General features: G+C 48.0%; 1 protein-coding gene across 1 annotated transcript; it reads right to left on the minus strand.

The window, feature by feature from the left end:
• Positions 1-15,459: 15,459 nt before the first annotated feature.
• On the minus strand, positions 15,460-19,111 carry LYPD5 (LY6/PLAUR domain containing 5). The gene is made up of 5 exons (XM_008570949.1): positions 18,966-19,111; positions 17,482-17,610; positions 16,858-17,034; positions 16,523-16,669; positions 15,460-16,305 (listed from the first exon to the last, which is right to left on the minus strand). Exons 1-5 carry the CDS (start codon positions 19,021-19,023, stop codon positions 16,046-16,048), a joined length of 771 nt encoding a protein of 256 aa, XP_008569171.1. The 5' UTR covers positions 19,024-19,111; the 3' UTR covers positions 15,460-16,045.
• Between the last annotated feature and the right edge of the window lie 2,056 nt (positions 19,112-21,167).

The raw sequence follows: 21,167 nt of genomic DNA on the forward strand, positions 1-21,167 counted from the left end.
ACAGCATGGCCGGAAACGTAGCCTCACACACCAGGGCACACAACACAACCTACACGGAGTGACTCACAACTCCCAATAAGCTCTGAAACCCACAGCCACCCCCAGACACTACACACATGGTGTGACACACGCAGGCACTTAGCAAGGCAGGCAGTGTCCCGTGGTGCACACAGCTACCCAAACATTGTCTACACAACAGGCACAAACATTACATTCAAAACTGTCACCACATTATCTGACACAAAGAGCCACACCCAAACACCACACATAGAGTGTTGCACATCCTTGGCTACACAAACACAACATGCACCAAGTGCTACAGAAACACACAATATGCATTGACATAGTGATACCCAAATGCCACACACAACACACCTATGTAAACAATGCACTCATGGTGTCCCAAACATGACACACCCATGGAACAATACCCAATATGTGTAGACACACAACATTTAGGGACACTCCTGTGGCAGCCCCAGTCACCCAGCACTTAGAGAAATGCACACTGACACACGTCATGGCGCATGGCAACTCCAGCACCCACGTTTATGATGATGATGCACAGCACACACTGATTCACCCAGACACACAGGATACCCTGGTGCACAATGTGATCCAAGTTCATGGTCAGAGAATACTGAGCAGATGCATGCAGAGACCTGCAGTGTACGACGACACACAGAGAAACCCAAGCAGCACCTGCTCAAAGTAAGACATTCTGATATATTTTGGCCACACAAACACAACACAGCGCGAGTGGTGGGCATGCAGGCTGTGTTCTTGGCAGAGAAGGTAGAGGCCACTGACATGGACATACATCTTTACATGAGAGGCAGGGTCACATCACTAAGTGATACACAACGTTACACACACAAGGCCCACAATGAGACACAACACACACTGACACACACAGCAGCAAATGCAATGCAGAATGATGCACAGTGACTCCCAGAGTGACACACACTGTAGAATGTGACAATTTGCAGCAGCACAAAAGAAACACATGGGTGTGTACACCACACATTTGGACATAGATTTAAACCCTCCCACAGCTACACACAGGGACACACTGACATGGCAACACAAAACACCTCGTACAGTGTTACACACTAATCTCATGCCACAGCAGTCACAGTGTCCTCATGGACACTGCTGTCGCAGGAACCCACAGACATAACCCCTCCCCATGCCCTATGTCATGCAGGAACGTGGACCCGCCAGCCACAGAGAAATGAGACACTCATGCGTAGACATGCCTGGCAACACACCAACACAACCCACATGGACACACCCAGAGACACCAAACCACACACACAGACACACCCAGTGACAAAAACACAATCCGTGCGGGGGCCCCACCTCATGGCACACAAATGATTCCCACTCAGTGAGACATAGCGGGAGAAGGATAGAGACACCCCCGGGCACACCCAGACGGCACACGGTGTCCGCTTGTAGAAAAGGCTGCCCCAGGCACTCTCGAGGCCTCGGCCCGGCCACCGCCGCCCCTGTGGCCTGGCTTCGGTCTCTCTGTGCCTCTCTCCACCTTTCGTTTCTCTGGGCCTTTCCCTGGGCTCCTTTCTCAGCCTCTCCTCCTCTGGAAGCCTCTGGCTTTGTCTTTACCTCTGTCTTCGTCTGTCTTTCTCGGTCTCTGTTTTTCTCTCCCCGTGCCTCTGTCTCTATCTCTCTCTGTGTATCCCCCTTTCTCTCTCTGGGTATCTCCCTTTGTCTCTCTACCTCTGTCTCCATCTTTGTGTCCCTCAGTTTTTCTATTCCTTTTCTCTCCCTGTCACTGTCTCTCTGCGTTCATCTTTGTGTGTGTCTTCCTGTCTGTCTCTGTGCTCCCTTTTCTGCCCCATTCTCTGTCTCTAGGGCCCTGTGCTTCTGTCTCTTGCTCACGTCTCTGCTGCACTCTTTCCCTGCCTCCGGGTCTCCATTTGAGCCTCTATGTTTCTCTCTGTCTGGGCCTCTCTGTCCTTGACCTTGCCTCAGTTTCTCTCTGCTGTTCACCAGCCCTTCCAGTTCCACGCCGGTACCACTCAGAGGCTTAGGGCCAGAGATACAGAGACCGCATCCACCTGCGCGTCAGAAGTCACAAGGCAGAGCCCTCCGGCTCAGCCCCTCCCTCCACAGCTTCTGTGCTGTCTTTCAGGCACTGGTGAAAACCTGACACAGGGACTGACACAGAGGGAAAGAGAGATAATCACAGAGACCTTGAGCGGTGCAGCCAGAGGGGAACAGGGTGTGTGGGGGGGGGGTGGGTGGAGAGAGCGTGCGTGCAAGAGAGAGAATATTAAAAAGTCAAAGACATGGAGGGAAGAGACCCAGAGGTGAAGAGAAAGCAGAAGCCAGAATCAAGACATGGGAGTTAGAGAAGGGAGAAATTTTATCTGCAGACAGACCACACTAAAAGAGAAAAACTGCAAAGGCTGGGCCTGAAGATGCCTGGGTGGCTGCAATGGGGTCACAGTGGGAGGGCACCTGCTTCCAAACTGAAGTTCTGGACTGCAGGGGTCAGTCAGTAGGAAATATCACTCCACAGCCAGCATCCTCCAGCCCAGGAAGGAGGGGCTGAGCCAGGGGGTAGGGGTGACTCAGGGCCCCAGAGCTTCCTGTGACTCAGCCTTGGTCTCAACCCTGGAGGGGGGAGTGAAGGAGGAGAGGGGTCTCTGTAAAAGAGAGGGAGACGGAATGCCAGAGGACCTCAATGCCTAAGAGCAGGGGCCCAAGAGGAGGGGCCGGGGGTGGGGGGCCCGGACTCCTGGGTCTGGGGGAGGAGGGACATGGATCCCATACTTTTTTTCCAGGAAGACGGAAGAACTGATTTCAAACTCTCCAGGACTTTTCCTTGGCCTCGTCCCAGCTGCCCCACCTTCGTTCCAACCCTATCTCCGGGCCTGGAAAGGACCCAGGTGTCTCGGAGCCCAGCCGGAAGGGGACGAGGACAAAGGGTTGTTTTATTGGGCAGGGTGGTGGAGGGGAGTGAAGAAAAGGGTGTCTCAAGCGGAAAGGTCACTCATCGCCCAGGGCTCAGGCAGCGAAAGTCTGTGCTGAGCCTGGGGGAAGACATCCTGAAAGTCAGGGGCCTGTGGCGGCAAATTCTCCACCGCAGTCTCTCGGACTTTGGCATTTGGAGGCTCCAGGGTTTATGGACAGTGCCACCTCGTGGTGACTTTGGGAACTGCAGACTCATGCTTACCTTGCCTAGTTCCTTGTGAACGCATTGGAGCCGCTACTGAGTGCCGGGCACTGCTCTAAGAGTGGAGCTTCACCCTCGTGGAGCTTCCAGGCCAAATTGATTAAATAGATGGGTTCCATCAATCTCAGTCTCTCTTTCGTTTTCGCTCCGTTTCTGAGTCTTTGTTTCTCCCTCTGTATCTCGCTGGCCTTGCTTCTTGGTTTCTGTCTCCTGGTCTTGACCTCCAAGTGCATGCCTCTCTCCTCTTTCTTTCTGTTTTTGTTTATTTTCTCCTTTGTATCTCTGTGTTCCCCATCAGTTAAAAATTATGTTTATTCTTATGTTAAGACAGACCCACACCACACACAGACACATATACAGGTACACACACATACACACACAGACATACACACATACACACACGCACGAGGGTACTTCAAAAAGTTCATGGAAAGGGGCCGGCCCGGTGGCGCACTGGATAGTGCGCCCCCTGGGAAGCGCGGCGGCGCTCCCGTCTGAGGGTTCGGATCCCACATACAGACCGGTTCCCGCTCACTGGCTGAGCGAGGCGCGGGAGCAACGCCAAGGGTTGCAATCCTGTCGCCGGGTCCCCAGTCCGGTACGGGGGCAACACTGAGGGTTGCGATCCGTTGCCGGACACGGAAAAAGACAAAAAAAAATTAAAAAGTTCATGGAAAAAGAATTAAAAGATAATATGAATCTTTCCACACCCTTTTTGAAGTACCTGCATATATATTTATATTTATATAATTTATATACATATTTATAAAATATATATTTCACATTTTGGGAAGCTAGAGACCTTGATTTAAGCCTTGATGTGGCCATTGACTTTATTTTTGTGTGGAATATAAATAACATACATACAGCTTGGTTTAGAGACAGACGTGAAATCAAGTCTAGCTGCCATTCCTGTTTCCCTGACAGACCTGTAGAATGGGGTTGATAATACCTATGTCACGGGGTTGCTTGAGAATTAGGTGAAGTAGAATATCAACAGCCCACAACACACAGCACTGGTGTATGTTAAGCATTCGTGGTGCATTGTCTCCCATGTTAGCTGCCAGTGATTCCTCCCCTCTCTACTAGCACATGGCTTCTCCCACTAAGAGGTAGAGTGTGTTCCTTCACCTTCCGTCTGTCTGGCTTCTGGATCGCCTTGACTAGTACAGTAGAAATGATGCTGGGTCAGTCCAGGTCCAGTTGTTAAGAGAACTAGAAGCGTCTGCTTTTGTGCTGTTAGAACTCTAAGATCCCTATGCTGTGAAGAAGCCCAAGCTAGTCACGTAGAGTGGCCATGCAGAGGAGAATCAATGCACTCTGGACAAAAGCTCCAGTCCATCCGTAAAAGAATGCAGCGACCTCAGGAGAGACTAGCAGAGGTGCCCAGTCAAGCCCCAGAATTATGAGAAATCATACATTCTTTGTTTAAGACACTAAATTTTGGAGTGGCTCATTACACAATAGTAATGAATAGATATTATACTCTTCTTTTCACTTCTTTATGTTTGAAGTTTTCCATAATAAAAAGTGTATATACATATATAATATGTGTGTATGTGTATATTGATAGATAATGGGATAATGGAATATATCATGGAAATTGTACCCTATAAATTGCAGCTACTATCATTTTGCTTCTATCTTTTTGCCTTGTAGTTTGTCTCAGTTTGTTTTTCCTATTTTCCTGTTTCTCCTTCTCCCGCTTTCTCTCTGTATGTCTACTCCTATGCTGCCGATACCCTCCCACCACTTTCCCATGTGTTTACTGTGCTTCACCACATCGGCCTTTCTGCTGATCCTCAAACATGCCAACCTCTTTTCTGCATTGGGGTCTTGGCATTTTCTATTCCCTCTGCCTGGATGCTCTTACCTTCAATATCCTCATGGGTCATTCCCTCACTTCATCCAGTTCTCTGCTCGAATATAGCAGACCACCTCTTCAAAAATGGTCTCTCCCACCACCTTCAGTCATCCTGTATTCTATTTCATTGCTTTATCTTCATCATGGCATTTATGATTATATAAAATGATTCTGTTTTCTTATTTGTCTAATTGTTTAAGGACAGGGCCATACTCAGTGTTCCGAGCAGTGCCTTGCTCTTAGGAGATGCTCAATCAATATTTGTTGAAGGAATGCACTCGTTCAGGGATCCTGATCAGCTCTTCTTGACTCTAGCCTCTTGTCCTGTTCCATACTGTCCTGGAGATGGGAAGGATGGCATTTCTTAATTTCCCTGTCTTTTGTCCCACTGTTAGTCGAGTTGCTGTCTGTGGTTCTGAGACCCAACACTGTGGATCTGTCCTTGGTGCTGACCTGGGCTTCCACTTCCATTTAGTTAGGGAAAGTGAGGGTATCTTGGGAAGGGGTGATGTTGTGTGTGAGATCCAGCCACTGGATTATCTGCATCACTGAGGGAAGGCAGACATCTGAGTTCCCAAGGCAGGGGGTACATGGGTCACTGTGAGCTCAATGGGTATTTGTTCTGTCTGTCATCTATCAATGATATATATATATATATACACACACATATACATATATGTGTATCTGTACATATATTCTATGTGTGTGTATATATATACACACACATATACATATATGTGTATCTGTACATATATTCTATGTGTGTGTATATATATACACACACACACACCTCTGTGTATCTCTGTGTTCCCCATCAGTTAAAATGCATATATACTATGGAGAAGTTCAAACACAGAAGTGAACATAAGAGTGTAATAAACCTCCATGCACAAGGGTTCAGATTCCCATACCAGCCGGATGCCCCAAAAAAAGAAAGAAAAAGAAAGTGGTGCTCAAAACAAGGTCCAGGTTATGATCCCTGTGCCAGCCAGCCACTAAACAAAAAAACAAAAACAAACCTCCATGTATCCATTTAACAAGTACCAACTCATGGTGAATTGCATTTCATCTATGCCTCCACCCACTTCCTCACTTCATATGTTATTTTAATGCAAATCCCAGACATGATATTATTTAATTGTATTCTGTACTTAAAGTTGTTTTCTTTTTGTTGAGGTGTATGACTTATGCATTGTAAAATTCACAAATCTTAAGTGTATAGAATGATGTGGCTCTACTTATGTATAGACATGTACTTATGTATAGACACCACCATGATAAATCTATCTCCATTGTCACGACACATTCCATTGTATCCCCTCACAATTGATACACCAGAGATAACCAATATATATATTTTTTTGTTGTTGTCTTTTTTCCGTGTCCGGCAACGGATCGCAACCCTCAGTTTCGCCCCCGTACCGGACCGGGACCGGCAACGGGATCGCAGCCCTCGGTGTTGCTCCCGCGCCTCGCTCAGCCAGTGAGCGGGAACCGGTCTGTATGTGGGATCCGAACCCTCGGCGGGAGCGCCACCGCACTTCTCAAGCGGCGCACTATAGCAGTGCGCCACTGGGCTGGCCCGAGATAACCAATATTAAAAAGCCACAACATGGAAGTCCAAAGACCTGGGCTCTAGCCTTGACTTTACTGTTGCTATTTTTTTTTGATGACATATAGCACACATGCAGAAAGTGCATACTGAGAGGCCTGGGGGTCCTGAGGTGGCAGCCGAGGGCCAGCCAAGCTCCCACCCACAACCAGATCATAGAACGTACTTATTAGCCATGTATGTTTCTTTGGAGTGTGTGACTTATCTGCTCATGTCCATCACCAAATTTCTGCTTGTATTTTTCTAATTTATTTTTAAGTGTTCTTTTTGCAATTAAAAAATAAAATAAGGGCCGGCCCGGTGGCGCATGCTACAGTGCGCCGCTTGGGAGCGCGGAGGCGCTCCTGCCGAGGGTTCGGATCCCACATACAGACCGGCCGCTCACTGGCTGAGCGAGGTGCGGGCGCAACACCGAGGGTTGCGATCCCGTTGCCGGTCCCGGTCCGGTGCGGGCGCGACACTGAGGGTTGCGATCCGTTGCCGGTCACGAAAAAAGACAAAAAGGAAAAATAAATAAATAAATAAATAAAATAAAATAAAAATTTAAAGAAGTGCGTAAAACATAGAGCTACATTTTGGAAAAATAATATAGACTGAACCCCCATGAAATCATAAGGCACACCAAGAGCGAACATTGCCATTTCCCAGAATCTTCCTGTGTTCTCCTTTATGATCAGAACCCCCTAACCAGTCTCTAGAGGAAACCACTATCCTTGCTTAGAAGGAACGTTAACGCCTCCTAACCCATAGCACCCACAGTTTTCTCAGTCCCTCCTTCTTGCTCCAGCCCTTCAGCACCAAGTGGCCTCTGACTCTGGAGAGACAGGAGTGAGAAATCCCCTCACTAGCCTCTCCCCCAGCCTCCCTTCCTCCAGTCACACTCCCTCTGGCCTGTCCCCGCATGGCCACAGAGAGAGCTTCCAATCAACTGCCTTTGGCCATGCCTCTCCCCTTCTCTAAGTCCTTCCATGGTTCCCCATTGGCTGGAGGGGAAAGTTTAGGGAGCTTTATCCTCACCTGACAGTTTGGCCCTTCAGGAGCTCTGCCACCCTTTCCGTCCTCAGTTTCCTCACACTTTATCCACATGTAAGGTCTTGGTGCATACTGTCTTTCCTACCCGGAATGCCCTTCCTCTGGCTTCTTTGCCAATGCCTGCTCGCCATTTCAGTTTCTTCTCAGAGATTCATTTCTATCGGGATCCTTTCCTGGTCTTCCTCTTTGGAGCTTCTCTAGTCCCTCGTACTTCATGTTTTACCAACCGTGATCCTCCAGGCTTGTGACTGTCTCTTTCTGGACCAGGGGACAGGCCTAGTCTGACTCGTCGCTGGGTCCCCAGCATCACCAGCCCAGAATGGGTTGTAAAGGTTTGCTGAACTTCCTTTCCTATAGCTCTTTCTGTCGCTGACTTGTCCTTGCCCCTGTCCTTCTATCTCCCTGCCATTTGACAAATGTTTCCTGAATCCTTGGTGTAGGCTGGATCCTCTGCCTGGAAGGCTGTTCTCCACTCCCTCTATCTGGCAACCTCCCAGTCATCCTTCAGGACCCAGCATAGGCTCTGTCCTCTATGAAGCCACCACCCTGATGCCCTAATGCCCAACCCCCAAGCAGAGGTTGTTATTCTACCTGCTAGCCCTTCCAGCTCAAGAACTTCCCTTATTTACAGTCCCAATCTCCCTGAAGACTGTGGCCATCTAGGCCCTCGTCTGTGTCCCCCATTAGACAATAACTCTTCAAGGGCAGGGGTCCCCAGGATCACCTAGCACAGAATGAAGTATAAATATCTGTTGAATCTCTCCTGAGATTGCTTCTGCATCTGTATCTCTGTCTTTGCATGGGCTGGTCCCTTTGTCTGGAGTGCTATTTCCTTCTCTGCTCATCTGGCATGCTTTAAGATCTGTCACCAGCTTCTCTTCCCTATGGCACTAGCCCCAATGTATCCCTTTCACAACTCTGGCTATTCTTGTCCCTGAAGATTCCTCCATCATAGGTTTGTGGCTGTCTGAGGGCAGCTCTGCCTCTTTCATCAGACTGGGAGCTCCACCAGGCCTAGGTCTCAGGTCTGTTGTCCCAGTTTCCAGTGCATGACCAGGAATATAGGAGGATTTCAATCAATGCATGATGAATACTGATGTGTGTAAATTCAAGTTTGGTAAATTTGGAATGCTGCTTCCCTATCACCTTTCAGCTGCATTTCCAAGATGCGTGTTTGAAGTGGTCCTCTGTGTGTAAACGGAAACTTGGAGGGATTAAGAATTCTCCTTATTCCTGTCACCACTCATACAATCCCTCCCCAGGACTGCAGAATGTCTTCTCCTCCACTCTGTGTCCCACACAGCATAGCTTCTGACCAGGGAACTCATTACACAGTGAATGAAGTGTGGCAATGGGCTCATGGCCATGGATTTCACTGGTTTTAACTAGTACCCAATCCTGTAGAAGCAGCTCACCTGATAAATTAATGGAATGACTCAGTTATTGTTGCCACTTTGGAGTCAACACCCTGAAAGGATGGGGTTCTGTCTTATAGGGTGTGATGTATGCTTTGAGTCAATGACCAACATATGGTGCTGTCTTCCCCATAGCCTAAATACATGAGCCTGGGCATTAAGGGGGTGGCAGGGGCTCCTCTCATCATACCTAATACTTATTTGCAGAATTTTTGCTTCTTGTTCTCACAACTTTGAGTTCTTCTGGTTTGGAGGTCTTGGTTCCCACAGAAAGTATGCTTCCGCCAGGGGACAGAGCAGTGGCTCCACTGAATTGGAAGATGAGATTGCCACCTGGCCATTTTGGGGTCCTCATGCCACTAAACCAACAAGCAAAGAAGAGGATTGCTCTATTTGCTGGGATGATTGATCTTGATTACCAAGGGGAAATTGGATTACTGTTACACATTGCGGCCAAGAAAGGTCATGTCTGTAAGCCAAGTCACGCTCTTGAGCACCTCTTAGAACTTCTATGTCCAATAGTTTAAAAGAAAAAGAGCAGAACCACTGAGGATTTAGACCTTTGGGTCACCTCACTAAATAAAGACCACCAGCCAGCTGAGGGTAAAGGAACCATGGAATAAGTAATGAAAGAAATAAGTTGAACATGTCAATTACGGCCTTGTGACCAATTACGGAAATGCAAACTATAGCAGCTATGCATATTTTCTTCTCCATTTTCTTTCTTTACTTCCTCCTTCCTTTTCTAAAAAATCTTTTCATGTTTCTATCCATATGCTAATTTCTTTTTCTTTTAACCTTGCCTCTTTTTTTCCTTTATTATTTTCTAGAAAGATTGATGGTGAGGTAGATCAAAATTTTGCTGTCTGTAAATCAAAATTTTGTCTTCAGGTTCTATTACTCACCCTGCTCCTCCACTGCATCCCCCTGCGTCCCCCACCGCCACACCAAGACAAAATATTTCTTGTGCATTGCAATTAGGAAACAACAATAATTAACTGTTGAATGAGTAGTAAAAAATGGCTAAATATTCGAACAGATGACCACAAATCAAGATTACCAAGAGATGTATGGATAAAACAGAAGTGTGGACATGTGGGACAGGCAAAAAGTGGATGATGTGTGAACTTAAATATGTTCAATCCGAACATAGATAATAAAAATATTAAGCATCACTTGGATAATTCAGGACCAATGAACAAAATAGAGACTATATTTCCTGGATCTATTTTTCAGTCAATCCTCTATATTTAATGTGTTGCCTAAAGTGCAAGAGTTCATATGAGATTGTTAACTGAAGTCTTTACTCCTTTGCTCATTAGTTATAACCAAATAGACAATTTTAAGAAAGAAGTAGGCTTTTATTTTTCTCTTTCCCCTCATTGGCCTATTCTGCATCAAAAACATTTTTTTCATTTTTTAAACCTTTTATAGAAAATAAAGTACTTATAGGAAAAGCACAAATCATAGGCAAACAGCTCAACGAATTCTCAGATCAAGAAACTCACTGACCAGGACCCTGGAAACCCTCTCATTCACTCCTCCAGCCACTAACCCCCAAGGATAATCACTATCTTCACTATCTTGACTTCCAACTGCATACATTAGTTTTGCTGACTTTTGTACTTTCTTTCTTTTTTTTTTTTTTTTCCTTTTTGTTTTTTTCGTGACCGGTAAACGCAACCCTCGGTGTCGCGCCCGCACCGCGCTCAGCCAGTGAGCGGACGGTCTCTATATGGGATCCGAACCCTCGGCGGAAGCGCCGCCGGGCTCCCAAGCGCTGCACTCAACCGAGTGCGCCACCGGGCCGGCCCATGACTTTTGTACTTTCTTTAAATGGAATCATACAGAATGTTCTCTTGTGTATCTTTATTCTTTTGCTAGACGTTATGTTTGTGAGATTTATCCATGCTGTTGCATGTAGCAGTAGATTGTTCATTCTTATTGCTGTGTGGCGCTCCGTTATGTGAATAGGACACACTTTATTTATCCGTTCTACTATTGATAAGTACTTGAGCTGTTTCCAGTTTGTGGCTATTATAAATTGTCCTCCTAGGGACATTCTAGTACATGTCTTTTGGGGCAACATATAAACTAACTCATATTGGGGAGATCTACCCAGGCTTGGAATCGCTGGGTCACAGTGTGGACGTAGATTCCACTTTAGGCAGATACCAAAAAATAGTTTTACAAAGTGCTTGCTCCATTTTACACATGCACTGCCTGAGTATGGGCATCCCAGTAGCTTCTCATCCTCGCCAGCAGACAAAGTTTTTCAAAAATGTTCTCCCTTTCTGCTAAGCACTCAGGGAAGCGTATGACTAAGCAGCTAAGGGACCCCGTAGCTGAGTTCACAGTCCCGCCTGGACTTCCACGCTGTGAGTTCTAAGGCAGCCCCTGCACCCCTGTTCTACTGAGTGAGAACTGTCAAGTATGAGCTTTTAGAAGTTTCCGAATCAGTCTCATGGCAAAGCGCTGCCAATTGCTTATGCATGTCCTCTAATAGGTGTCCTTGGCCAACACCACAGGGAGAATGTTTTGTCTCAGAAATAGATTAGAATTAGCAGAAGTCAGGGTCTATTGCTCCCTTTTTCTTTTGAAAATAACTTTATGAGGTATAGTTTACACACAATAACGTGCACTCATTTTAAGTGTATAGTTTGATGAGTTTTTCAGTTTTACCCAGTGTCAAGACTGAGCATAAAAAAATCTTGTCTTTATTTAAAATTTTGATATTTCACTTATCATGAATTTTTTGCATCAATTTTGATTTTTTAAGATATTACATTATAGTATTATTTATCTTTTTATTTATTTATTTATTTATTTTATTTTGTCGATATACAATGTGATTGATTATTGTGGCCCATTACCAAAACCTCCCTCCCTCCTCCCGCTTCCCCCTCCCACCTGACAAGTATTATTTATCTTGATTATTGAGTTTTTTGGTATCTCCTTAAATTTTTTTCTTTCTTTCTTTCTCTCTCTCTCTCTCTCTCTTTCTTTCTTTTTTTTTCTTTTTTAGCAGCTGACCAGTATGGGGATTGTCACCTTAAATTTTGAGGCTGAGTTAAGTGCTTCATTGCCTTACTCTCCTCACACTAAACTCGCCCTGATTCTGACAGATGTATACACTCACGAAACCCCTACCCAATCAAGGTACAGAATATTCACGTCAGCCCAGAAAGTTCCTACATACTCTGACCCCCGGCCCCTGGCAACTACTGATCTGATTCCTGTCACTATAGTTTTCCCTTTTCTAGAATTTCACAGGAATGGAATTATACAGCACGTGGTCTTTTGTGTCTGTCTTCCTTTAGCATGACACTTTTGAGATTCACCCATATTGTTTCACGTATGGGTAGCTTGTCGATTTTTCTTGCTGAGCAGTATTCTGTTGTGTGGGCATAGCACAGTTCATCATTTTCCAGTTTGTAGACATTTAAGATTTTTCCAGAGTTTAGTGGTTATGAATAAAGCTGCTGTGAACATTCACGTACATGTCTGTTTGAGTAAATGTCTAGGAATTGGGTTGTTGGGTCATATGACAAGTGTATGTTTAACTTTATATAACACTGTCAAAAAAGTCAAATTTGTCAAATTTGACAGTTTATCAAATTGTCAAAAAAGTTTTCCAAAGTGTACCATCCTTGGGCCGGCCCCGTGGCTCACTCGGGAGAGTGCGGTGCTGGTAGCGCTGAGGCCGTGGGTTTGGATCCTATATAGGGATGGCTGGTGTGCTCACTGGCTGAGCGTGGTGGGGACAACACCGTGCGGAGCGTTGCAATCCCCTTACCGGTCAGAAAAAAAAAAAAAAGTGTACCATCCTTGGAGGTGTGCATGTTTTGTGCAATATGTTGTGTCCTGATGAAGAGCACTGTGTACATTGAAGTGTTCTTAGTTGAGACTCAGAGTTAACACGTCCACCACTCAGCTGTTGATTCTGCCTTCCATCTGTGCCCTCTCTTTGGTAAATGGCACTACCATTCACCCTGTTCCTCAGGCCAAAACCTTGGAGTTTTCTTGAGTCTTTTCTTTCCCTCATGCCCCTCAACCAATGTGTCAGCAAGTCTTGTCAACTCTACTAACAAAATCTATCCCTTATTCACCACCTTGCACCACCTCTGCTACGTCCCCATCATCGCTTGCCCAGACTGGTGCAGCAGCCCCTCACAGTTCTCAGATCCCATTCTCGCCACAGGGACCCTTTTAAAATGGAAAGCATGGACAAAGAAGCACATGCTGTAGAGTTCCATTTAGAGGAAGTTCAAAAACAGGCAGAATTGATCCATGATAGGAGTAATGATTGCATTTGGGATGGGAAAGTGACCATAAAGGACTATGAGGGAGGCTTTGGGAGCACAGGCTAGAAATGAAACCATTATGCTATGTTATATATTACATATAATCATATATGTATGTGATCATGGAAGTCCTCCACTATAAATCCTCCAGTGATTGTGTACTAGTCCAGGATCAAGCATAGAAGCAGAACCAGTAGGAGATCTAGATTATGAAATTTATTGCAAGAAATTGTCTAATGTGATTATGGAGGCCAGCTAGGCAAGGGCAGGCTGGAGCTCTCAGGCATGGGCTGAAGCTGCTGTCCACGGGCAGAATTTATTCCTCCTCAGGGAAGCCTCAGCTCTGCTCTTAAGACTTTTGCACTGATTGAGTCATGCCCCCCAGATTGTTTAGGATAATTTCTCTTCCTCCACGTCAACTGATTATGGACTTGAATCACATCTATAAAATACCCTCACAGTGACACACCGATTAGCACTTCATTGAATAACTAGGACTATAGCCTAGTCAAGATGATAAGTCAAATGGACCATCCCACCTTTAGACAACATTTGCAGTAAAATCCAAAGTCTGTTTCCCCCACTAGAAAGGTTAGCTTCTTGAAGGTAGGGATTTTTGCCTGTTTTGTTCACTGCTGAATGCCCAGCAACTGGAACAGTGCCTGGCACATAGTAGGCACTCAGTAAACGTGAAGAATGAATGAAAAATGATATCCAGATTCCCCCTGTGTGTCAGAGTACACCTCTGGAGCCCTTCGCCCCTTCACCTCATAGGAGCATAGGAGTGTTTCTGAGATACCCTCCTTCCCACAACGCTGCCCGCTCAGGTAGAGTTAGAAGATGCAGGGTCCCTTTGTGCTATGCCACTTACTCTGAAAATCACTCTCACTGTGCCTTGGGCATCTTGTCAGCAAAATGGGGATATTTTAGTCTGTTCAGCCTTCTATAACAGGATATCATAGACTGGATGGCTTATAAATAGAAATTTATTTCTCTCAGTTCTGGAGGCTGGGAAGTCCACGATCAAGGTGCCAGTAGACTTGGTGTCTGGCGAGGGCCTGCTTTCTGGTTTATGGATGGTGCCTGTTAGTTATGTCCTCACATGTGGAGGGGGCAAGGCAGTTCTCTGGGGCCTTTTTATAAGGGCACTAATCCCATTAATCACCTCCCAAAGGCCCCACCTCCTAGTACCATCACCTTGGGGGTTAGGTTTCAAAATATAAATTTTGAGGGCCTGTCCGTGGCTCACTTGGGAGAGTGTGGTGCTGATAACACCAAGGCCACAGGTTTGGATCCCTATATAGGGATGGCTGGTTAGTTCACTTGGGAGAGTGTGGTGCTGACAATACCAAGTCAAGGGTTAAGATCCCCTTACCGGTCATCTTAAAAAAAATTATATATATATATAAATATTTGGGGGGGAACACAAACATTTAGACCATAGCGGGATGCATCTCTTTCCCTGCTTGCCTCACTGAATTGTTGGGAAGATCCTGTGGGAGAAAGGACATGAAAGAACATCATAAAGCATGTGCCCAAGAGGACATGCTGTAGGATTTCATTCATATGAAGTTCATGTGCTCCCATGAGTGTCTTGCATGCCCTGCATTCCTTCCTACCTCCAGACCTTTGTCCAGGCTCTCTCCTCCACCTAGCATGCCCTTCCTCCTACTTCTCTCTGCCAACTCCTATTTATCCATTAGGATTTTGCTCAAGGCTTACTTCCTCCAGGAAGTCTTCCCTGATCTCCACGGGTTGGGGAATTTTGCCACACTCAGCTTTGTCTCCTGTGTTTTTCTGTCAAATTAATCAACACCCACATGTTTGGGAGGTGGGGTTGCCTAGTGGTTCATGGGGCTGGGAATCAGACTCCTGACTCTCCACTCACTCTATACATGAGCCCAAGCAATTTCCTTTCTTAGTTTGCTCATCTGTGACATGACAATAACCCACTGATACTAGGCAAATGCTGTGTCCTAGGTACTACATGTTCATCTCAATTAATCCTCACCATGACTGTGAAGCACGTCTTGGCATTATTACAGGCTTTATTTTCACTTCCACCTTTCAGGTGGAGAAACATAGGCACAGAAAGCTTAAAAACCTTGCCCACAGTCAGCCACAGGTTAAATGGTAGAGCTGGGATTTGGGGTGTGCAGTCTAGCTCCAGAGTCTGGGCTTCTATCTGTTAGGATTTACTGCTTCTCGGCCTCTCATGATGAGACTAATACATACACCACCGTAGCTCCTTTCTAGAGCTGTGGCTAGGCTCTGGAGCGACAGCACAGAAAGCCATGTCATGGGGTGCCTGGTGCCTGGTTGCTGCTCAGTAAGTTGCAGCTGTGATCAGAATTGCTCTTCATGTGCGGCAGGATGAGGCTGTTTCTCCTTACCCCAGAATGCTGGTGACCATGTCGAGTTTCCCCCAGGCTTGCTGACCAGCTAGGGGCAGTGTGACAGTAGGGAAGCAGAATGGTGAGAGATGGAGGGTAATGGTCAGAGGAACAGGAGGGCCACTGTTATTTTGATATCATTTTTCAGTGAGCCACATGTCAGAGGTTGAAGCAGGGAGGAAGAAGCACGTGGACCCTGCTCCCGGCATCCTGGAGGGGCTGTCTATGTGGAGAGGTTGATGTGTCCTCCCAGAGCACCGACCGGCAGGAGAACGGTGAGGAGCAGGGCCATGATGTGGGGCGCCTGCGGAGGGACGGTGGCCGCAGCAGTGGTGAAGGTCTGGGTCACTGTGTCCTTGTTGCAGAGGTGGCCTTCACAGCAGGAGCCCTGGAGGTCGATGGCTGTCCAGGGACTGGTGGTGCCCATGGTGGTGCAGGAGGGCCGGTGGCAGGTTCTGATGTACACAGGGACTGAGAAATTCCCTGCGGGTGGGGATAGGAGGGGAAGAGAGGAGAGATCAGGACTGAGGGAGGCAGCTGCACCTGAACCTCCACCTTAGAGGACAGGGCCGTGCCTCTTCTCTCAGATTCGAGCCATGCGTCACATCAGGCCACATCTCCCTGTCTGATGCCTCTACCCTCAGGCCTGCCCCGCCTCCACGTTCCTTGCCCAGGTCCTTCCGTCCTTACAGCCCCTCACCAACTGTCATTCGGCCATTGCCCTGGAAGCAGACGCTCTGGTCCTGGTGACACTGGACCCGTCGGGACTTATTGGGGGCGCAGTCCTCCGGGTGGACCCCCGCGCAGGCGTAGCACTCGGTGCCGCTGAGTGTCGGCGGGTCGGGCGCTGGCAAGAGAGCGCACGCACACTCAGGTCATGGTTCCCGGGCACGGTCGTGCGGCTGCACCCTGCACCAGGACGCCGTGCTGGCCTGACCTCGGGGCTGGCATCCTAGAGCGCTCGGGAGGAGGCGCTCAGCGGAGGCCACGCCCCCAGCCCGCCCGGGCCCCGCCCCGCCCAGCCCCCCAGCACACCTGGGCGCAGGTTGGGGATGCTGTCGTGGGTCATGAGGTCGGCGTTGCACAAGTCAGTGGCGCAGCCGCGCACCACCGAGTAGTCGGGCGGCAGCGCGTCCTGGTTGGCCTGCATCTGGCCCGTAGGCGGGCCTGTCCAGCAGCCCTTCTGTACCACGGTCACCGGCGCGCGGTACCCTGGCGGCGGGAGGGAAGGGGACCTCGTCTTCGCCTCCCCCCGATTCTTCTTCCGCGAGTCTCAGCTCTCTCCTTCCTCCTTCGACTCCTCTCGCGCGATCACCTGCTCCTCCTCCCTCTCCCCTCCCTCTCGTCCGGACCTTTCCTCCCCGCGTTCTTCTCTCCCCCCCCTCCTCCTCCTTTCTGCCCCTCTCTTCCCACCTCCTCTTCCCGTTTCGCCATTGTCTTCTCCCTCCCCCCACCTCTTGTCCCTCATCCGTTCTTTTCTTTCTCTCCCTCCTCCTCCTCCTCTCTTCTTCCACCTCTCTATTGGTCTATTCTTATGCTTTCTCTCTGCTTCTACCAAATTCCCCTCCCTTTCTCTCTCCTCCCCTCTTCTCCCTCCCTAATCTCTGATTCCTGTCCCTCTCCCCCATCCCTTCCTCTTCTGCACATCCCCCTCCTCACCAGTGTCCAGGGACAGGACAGCCTCAAAGCATGCTTGAGGACAGGAGATGTTGGGGAACTTCATAGCACTGAGGTCAAAGGGGCCAAAGTAGATGTGCTCAAAGCTGTAGCACTGCAGCGCTTGGGACCCTGAGGAGAGGGGCAGGGGCCAGGTCAGCAGGACCAGGGCTGAGCCTGTCCTAGGAACTCAGGGGTCCACCCTGCAGATGATGGCCATACTGCCCACATGGACCAGGCCACTCTGCTCTGAGAGAAACTGGGCCTTGTTGCCTTGCGAGAAACAGGATCTGCTATGGCTGCTGGTCATGGCTGTGTCTATCTCACGGCAGAGTCATGACCTCTGCAGCTGCCCTTCCAGTTTTTTCCCTCTAGGCTGTTCCAGATCTCCACCCTCATCCAGGAAGCCCTCCACGACTTAGATAAGGGAGTAGGAAGTGATTCACTCTTGCTCTTGCTCGGCCCATCCTTCCCCACAATGACCTCATGACTTACAGTGGCCTGTGACTTACAAAGACCACCAGTGGAAAACAAACACTCCAATACGGGCAGAGCAATGCACAGTCTTGCACTACAGATACACAAACACAGCCAGCCCCAGCTGTATGTATGATAATAACAACACAGAAAGGAGCCCAGAGCACAGGAAATCATAGCCAGAGAGAGACAAATAGGAACCCAGGAATCACAGACACAAACGTATAGAGAGACCACAATTATGCAAAGGTAGAGATATACAAAAACGAGACCACAAAAACATACAGTTTGAAATCATATGTGGATACAAAATACATCAAGAAATGTGACGCAGATACACAGACAGAAAAACAAATATGAAAATACCCAAACACATATACACAGAGATAAATATAGGCTTGCAAAACCACAGAGATTCACAAACACCAAGACAGACACATGCGCAAAATTATACACACGTCTTTTTTACAAAGAGGAGCTCAGAGATAAACAGACACATGGCATTTGTTCAAAACCCAGAGATCAAAACCTGATACAGAGGAACACACATAAGCACAGAGACCCACGAGGACACAATGACACAGTGATACACACGGAAACCAAACTCCCAAATTGAATGTGTTTCCTTCTTACTTCTCTGATTTTCTGTCTTTGTAGCCACTTATATTCTGAAATGAGTGTGTCCCTGTCCTAATGGGGAGAGAGGTTGCCTGAAGATGAGGCCAAGGTCCCTGCCAGTTTGGGGAAGAGCCCTGAGGGCTCCGCAGAAGTACCCTTGGGTGGTGGGGAGGGTGGGCAAGGAGGATAAGAAAGGCTAGAGTGGCAAGAAGAGTGACATCAGAGGAAATGCCTGATGGGGGAAGAACAGAGGAGAGGAAGAGAAATGAAGAGGACGTAGTCTCCAGGTCTCTCCCCCACCAAGACTCAGGAGTCCGAGCCCTCCCCCCCCTCAGACCTAGGAGTCCAGACCCCCAGCCCCTTCTTACTATTGGCATCAGAAGTTTGGGTACCTGTTAGGCAGAGCACAGCCCCAAAGAAGCACAGCAAAATGGCTCTGGTGACCCTCATTGCCAGAGTGTGGAGCTGAGACCAGGCACCTAGGACAGCTCCTCCCGCTTTGATTTGCTGCCCAGCTGGTTTTCCCTGCTGAGCCCTAGGCATCCAGACTACCCAGCCTGGTCAGGATTCCTCCACCCCCACCCTCTCTCACGTGAACTGGTCTCCTCCCAGGTAATCATGATGGGGCCAGGATGAGTCCTGGGGATCTGAGCTCCTGGGTCTGAGAGAGAAGGGGCTGGAGGCCTATAACCCTTAATTTTGGGGGAATTTGTGTTTTGCTGGCTCTGTTCCTACCCTCACCCTGAACTGTGTTCTAGTCTGAGGTTGGCACATTTGGCCTCTCCTATTCTCCCACCCCAACACATGCCATCCACACACTAGACGCACACAGCGTCTAATCCTGGGGCCACATCTACAGACCCAAAGACCCACACATCATCACCTTCTCTGACCCTCAGCCACCCATTCTCAGTCTCAAGAACCTCCCTGTCTCCCAGCCCCAGTCCAATTAAGTTGATCTAGTGTACTTCTCCCCCATCAGGCTGCGCACTCCTCGGGGGTCCCTGAGGATGTTTGTGATACTGTATGAATGAATGAATAAATCGACGAATGAACTTACAAACCAAGAGGCATCAGGAGAAAGACAAAGAGAAAGGGGGAAGAGACAAAGAGAGAAACAGTGACACACACACACACAACACACGCTCACAAACAGAGATCCAGAGAGGTGGGTACACATGAGATGCAGGAAGACAGACACAACCCGGTGTGGACAGAAGCAAATTAGACACACAGACAAACCCAGAGGTGAAGATGAATACCCCGATGGATGGGACATGCCCACAAAAGGTGTTTAATAAGTGTTTATTAAATGAGTGAAATAAAAACATCAGAGACAGAGACACAGCAAACAACCCGAGGGATGTCCTGATTCCCGAGGACAAAGACCCATGTGGACATTCAGACGCCAAGCAGATGAGCACATTCAGATGGATGACCCAGTAGGTGGTTCAGGTTTGGGCAGAGACCCCAGGCAAGCACCTCCCGACCTGTCTCACTTCTTGCTTGGAGATGCTGCCTGTCTGGATCACACCCATCCACTGTGCCAGGTAGGGTGGGCACCAACATGTGCAGAGACATAGAATCACAGACCCAGAGATGGAGGAGATAGAGTCAACACAATGGGGGCCCAGTAGGTGGTTCGGGTTTGGGCAGAGACCCCAGGCCAGCACCTCCCGACCTGTCTCACTTCTTGCTTGGAGATGCTGCCTGTCTGGATCACACCCATCCACTGTGCCAGGTAGGGTGGGCACCAGCATGTGCAGAGACATAGAATCACAGACCCAGAGATGGAGGAGATAGAGTCAACACAATGGGGGTGACCGATGAGGTCTTAATTGTCCCCTCAGCTTGACTAAACTTTACACAATGTTCTTTATAACTCTAGACCCTTGACCTCCATTTTCTTAGAGCACTTACTATAGAAGACTTGCAATTGCAAATTCTTTTTCTGTCCCTTAGAAACATAGGTAAATCTTCTCCTGGCCTCCTGCCAGCTTTGCAACCCAGGAATGTCATTATGAGGACTTGGGAGCCATCCCTGTGAAATGTAATCATGAAGGGAGATGGGCACACTTATCTCTCAGTCTCTATGGGAGGGTAGGAGCCCAACTTTAATAAGTGACATTAGCAAACACAGAAGGCCAAGTCACAGAAGAAACTTCCACAAAGTCAGAAATAACTCCATGTGCTGGACGCATCGGATCGACTAACCTCCATCTGTCATCCTCCAGTACTTTTCTACTACCTCGCCCAGAGCTTTAAAACCCTCCCACCTTTTGTTTCAGTGGAGTTGAGTTCAGTCTCTTTCCCCTATTGCAATAATCTTGAATAAAGTCTCCTTTGCCTGTTTAACTTTGTCCACTCCAGTTTTTCTTTGAAAATAGACACCCCGCCACTGTGGACACTCACTGGGCAGAGATTCCCTTGCCCTCATCTTGCCAAACCTCTGCCCCTCCCATCAGACCTTACTTCCCAGAACCTGTTTTGCACCCCGATTACTCTTTCTGCTTCCCTTGTTCCCTCCCAGGTTCTCTGTTGGGGGGAAGTCCAGACAGACACATAGTGGAGCTTAGGACCTCTGGAGAATGGAG

Source organism: Galeopterus variegatus, unplaced genomic scaffold (genome assembly GCF_000696425.1).
Source record: "Galeopterus variegatus unplaced genomic scaffold, G_variegatus-3.0.2 Scaffold647, whole genome shotgun sequence".
In the NCBI taxonomy this organism is placed as follows: domain Eukaryota; kingdom Metazoa; phylum Chordata; class Mammalia; order Dermoptera; family Cynocephalidae; genus Galeopterus; species Galeopterus variegatus.